Source organism: Babylonia areolata, chromosome 23, assembly GCF_041734735.1.
Source record: "Babylonia areolata isolate BAREFJ2019XMU chromosome 23, ASM4173473v1, whole genome shotgun sequence".
In the NCBI taxonomy this organism is placed as follows: Eukaryota; Metazoa; Mollusca; class Gastropoda; order Neogastropoda; family Buccinidae; genus Babylonia; species Babylonia areolata.
In genome coordinates, this window is record NC_134898.1 from 29132108 (window position 1) to 29137107 (window position 5000).

General features: G+C 44.6%; 1 protein-coding gene across 3 annotated transcripts in view; it reads left to right on the forward strand.

Moving 5' to 3' along the window:
* Nucleotides 1-5000, forward strand: part of LOC143298009 (arylsulfatase I-like) — a 24686-nt gene that overhangs the window by 17724 nt on the left and 1962 nt on the right. For all 3 annotated transcript variants that reach the window (XM_076610659.1, XM_076610657.1, XM_076610658.1), the window contains exons 6-7: nt 557-638; nt 4013-4161. In XM_076610659.1, coding sequence (XP_076466774.1) covers nt 557-638; nt 4013-4161 — 231 coding nt within the window. The remainder of the gene's footprint in view (nt 1-556; nt 639-4012; nt 4162-5000) is intronic.

Here is a 5000-nt window from a genome sequence, read left to right on the forward strand (position 1 = left end):
ACACACACACACACACACACACACACACACACACACACACACACACACACACACACACACACACACACACACACACACACACACACCACAAAACCCCCACACACTAACACTAACATACCAACACAGAAAGACACACACAAACAAGCAAACAGATAAACCAATACCACTCCTCGCGAAAAGATGTTAAATTGAAGAACGAACGGGCAGACAAAAATACAGATACTCAAACACAGACAGAAAAAAGATGGGAGAGACAGAGACAAGAAAGAGACGAAGAGACGGCCATCCAAAGAAAGTTGACACTGTCATGACACAGACAGACAAACACACGGCCAGTCAGAGACAGAGTTGACGCTGTCATGAAACAAACAAGCAGACAGACAGATAGACAGACACAAAGCTGACGCTGTCAAGAAACGAACAGACAAACAGACGGCCAGCCAGAGGCAAAGTTGACGCTGTCATGAAACAGACAGACGGCCAGCCAGAGACCGACACAGACACAAAGGTGACACTGTGGTTTCATTGACACCTGCGGGTTCCCTGCGGTCTTCAGGGGGAGAACGGCGACCTGTACGAGGGAGGGACCCACCTGGTCACTCTGATGTCCAGTCCTTCCCTGCTGTCCGGCGTCCACGGTGAGTCAGTGGTCATCGGGTGGCGTTTAATTAACCCCCTTCACTGCCACTGTGTTTTAAGTCAGTCAGTGGTCATCAGTTGTCGTTTAACCCCATCGCTGCCACTGTATTTTAAGTTAGTCACTGGTCATCAGGTGGCGTTTAACCCCCTGACTGTCACAGTGTTTCAAGTCAATTGTTGTTGTAATAGTGCCATTAACACATGCACTGCCAGAGTGTTTCATGTTGTATTGTATTGCATTGTGTTGTACTGTGTTGAGTATCAGTATCAGTAGCTCAAGGAGGCGTCACTGCGTTCGGTCAAATCCATATACGCTGTACACGCTAATGTACTGTGTTGAAGTGCGCTGTATTATCATTTTGTATTGTATTGCATTGTATTACTCTTTTGTCAAAACAGATTTCTCTGTGTGAAATTCGAGTTGATCTCCCCAGGAGAGTGCCACACCTTTTCTTCTTTTTTTCCTGTCTGCAGGGTAACGTTCGGGACATGCTGGACAGTTTTCACAACTGACACTGTCCACCTCACCTACCATAACGTTTTCTGTTTTAGGACATGTCAAATAGTGTATAACAACCGACATGAAAGCCACAGCTGCCAGAATGATCTCTTAACATGGCATGTGAGCTCGTTATAATACTGCAGTTAACATTTCTATTCCTAGAAAAAAGATCGTTATTACTGATCGTTATTACTGCCATTATCTCGTCACTGCAGACTGTTTTCGACTTGGAACATGTATGATACTGACATTAACCCTTTACAGCCGGAAGATTTTCTGTTCAGGACCTCTCCGCCTACCCCCTCCCCCACCCCCTCATCATCTGCACCGATTACAGTGGCATTACTCCCACGCCGCTCATTCCGAGCCCCACACTCCCACATACACGGACACACCCGGGTTCGTCTGTCACAGTCCCAGCGTCGGCAGTCCACCAGTGTTAGGCCACACACCAGAGGAGACTCTGCACTGCTGCTGAGTCACTTCAGTGGTGCTCAGGACTGTCTTTTCTGTTTCAACGTACTGAGGACACCACCCGCTAAGCCCCCCCCACACCCCCTACTGACAACAATGATCGCCTAGTTGCGAAATCCGTTCACGACATTGATCCCCTACTTGATTAAGCTATGTCGTAGAACCCTGATGAACAACCCACTTCTTAATAAACATATCGAGTTAACAGCAGCAGCAACAAAAATAACAATTCTGAGTAACGGTAAGCACGTGACGTATCGATACATGACACGTCGTCAAAACATTCCTGATATAGCCCAGTTATAACGTAAGCACGTGACGTATCGATTGCGGATTACATATGTTAGCCATACAGCCCTTCGTGGTAATAATCATGTGGCCATTGCTAACCATTATACTGTCAGCCCTCCCTGTGTAGTTGAGAAGAAAATGCAAAGCAACCACTGCCGACGTTAATAGCACTATGACGTCATCACCATCGTCAGCCATTCTTCCTGTTTCTCTTGTTGACAGTCCTGCTGTTACTGCTTCTGCAGACAGAATTACTGTTTGTGCTTAAAACAAAGCTGTGATACTGGTAATCAGGTAATTTAGGTTCGGGGGGAACTTGATGTAACAGAAATCATTATCAGCTACGAAGAGAAAGAGTGGGAGAGAAAGAAAAGGAGAGAGAGAGAGAGAGAGAGAGAGAGACCGACTGACCGACCGACCGATCGACAGACAACAGGCAGGCAGACAGAGACAGAGAGAAGGAAGAAGAAGTAGAAGAAAAACATTACTAACAACATCAACACCAACAACGAATTTTCTTTCAGTTTTCTGTAAGTATTCACCGTATAGATTTAAGTTCAGCGACCTGCTGGCAAAAGCCCTTTATCTAAGGTCAAGCTGATTAACTAACTTCCATGGCTTTGTTTTCACATTTTGTATCCCCAACCGACGGGCGCAATAGCCGAGTGGTTAAAACGTTGGATTTTCAAGCTGATGGTCGCGGGTTCGAATCTCGGTAACGGCACCTGGTGGGTAAAGGGTGGGGATATTTTCCCGATCTCCTAGGTCAACATATGTGCAGACGTGCTTGTGCCTGAAACCCCTTCGTGTGTATACGCAAGCAGAAGATCACATACGTACGTTACAGATCCTGTAATCCATGTCATCGTTCGGTGGGTTATGAAAACAAGAACATAACCAGCATGCACCCCCCCCCCCCCACGAAAACGGAGTATGGCTGCCTACATGGCGGGGTAAAAGCGGTCATACACGTAAAAGCCCACTCGTGTACATAAAAGTGAACGTGGGAGTTGCGGCCAATGAACGTAAAGTAGTATCACTAAACGGACTGATTTTTCCCCCTTTCTTTTCTTTCTTTCTTTTTTCTTTTTTTATTTATTTATTAATTTTTTTTATTTATTTTTATTTATTTAAATTTTATTTATTTTTTTATATAACTGAACCGTCTGTACACTCGATAGGGTAGGTATGGGTAATTGCGAACGATTCGTATACCGCCCCACTTCGAAGCGTTCTTAATGGTTGCATTTCACAATTCAACATCTGCTTCGACCTTTTTCAAATACCTTGATGAATATCCATTTCCAAGAACCAGTCAAACATCAGCTATTGCTGGCTATTTCCGCGCTCTTTCTTCTCTTCGCGCACCACTGCCGACCAAGGTTACAAGCATCCTAAAATCACGGGAAGCAAGTTGTAAGACTTGACCTTTGACACAGTTCAAAATAGTTGATTTTGATCGGACATATTGAATGCGCATTACCAGAGCTGGGAGAATTTAAGAAAGCATATTGGTGACAGATCAGAACGTCAGTTTTGACAGGAATCGGCAAAATTGTGTCGTTTGCAATTAGACCATAGGATATTTTGACGGGAGTCTTTTTGTGAACGATGCTGCACTGTTACTGAGCACTCTCAAAAGGGTGTGCGGTGTGGGGTGTGTGTTTAAATGTCTGTTTGTGTGCATGTCTGATCAAAACCAACACAACAGTCTTGTGCGATGTTCCAATAATATGCTGTGTCTAATGAGTTAAAGATCTGCTTCTGTTTTTATTGTCTACATGTACCCAAAAGCCACCGTTCGCAATTAGACTTGCCCGTTCGCATTTACCCTCAGGCACCCTTGCTATTTCAAACGTCGACAAAACGTTGAAAAGAATGAGCAGACAAACTTTTCCTGGTGCAACCAGTCGCAGAAAGCCTTCAAAGACAAAAGAACTACGTTTCACTATCGTCTGCAATGTAATCTCCACAGTATACACGTTGAGCTGGTCGCTTCAACTGGATCGTTCGCAATTTGGCATACCTACCATAATGTCCCTCGGATCTTGACAAACATTCACCAGCCTTTTGTTGTTGTTTTTTTTCTCTCCCCCATCCATCCAGGAACTACGTACCCGGGGTTGTTCCATCAGGTGGACTGGGTACCCACCATTCTGTCCATCGCTGGGGCTCCACCCAATGCCGCCAAGGGTGTGGACGGAGTCAACCAGTGGCACGCTGTCCGTAGTGGCGGTTCGAGTCCCCGGAGAGAGGTGTGGTGGATGGGTGTTGTTGCTGGGGCATTATCATTCGCTGAAAGGGATTTCACTAGAGACCAAGGGGGGGGGGGGGGGGGGGAATGTGTGTGTGTGTGTATGCGTGCGCGCGCGTGTGTGTACATGCGCGTGTGTGCGTGTGTGTGTGTGTGTGTGTGTGTGTGTACGCGCGCGCGCGCGGGAGGGAGGGTTCTTTCGCTACACGCAGCAATTAACACTTGAGGTTTTGGCCAAAATAACTTTTATTCATCACTGGCATGTGGGGAAGGGAACAGGAAAGCGAGAGTCGAAGGACCAGGATGTAAGAAGCTGGAAGGGAATCGTGGAAATAAACTCACTCTCTCCAGTCACGCCCTCAAAAAGTATCACACAATAACCCCAATTTGTTACAAACGTACAAGCGACACGACAAAAATATCCTATCAATCAAATTGTACACATCTACCACCTGTTCCGATTCTGTCTTCGAAATGATCTGAAATTTAAAACTAACATGAATATAAACGCCAGAGCTTCCTATATAATTTATTGCCTTCGAAGTTGTGTTATCATTCATGTGTTCATAATTCTAGTCGTGTTTTATTAGCGGCGTTTCAGATTCCACATCTGAATACGAAGAAAATCTTTACGTTGAATACAAAATTTTGTTCTCTCTATCAGGTTGATAATGGCCTTCAAACCGTTATTTCTTCCCTTTTCGAGAACTCTGAACTGACAAACATGTAACTTGTTATAACATATGGAAAAAAAAAAAAAAAAAAAAAAAAAAAAAATATATATATATATATATATATATATATATATATATGTGTGTGTGTGTGTGTGTGTGTGTGTGT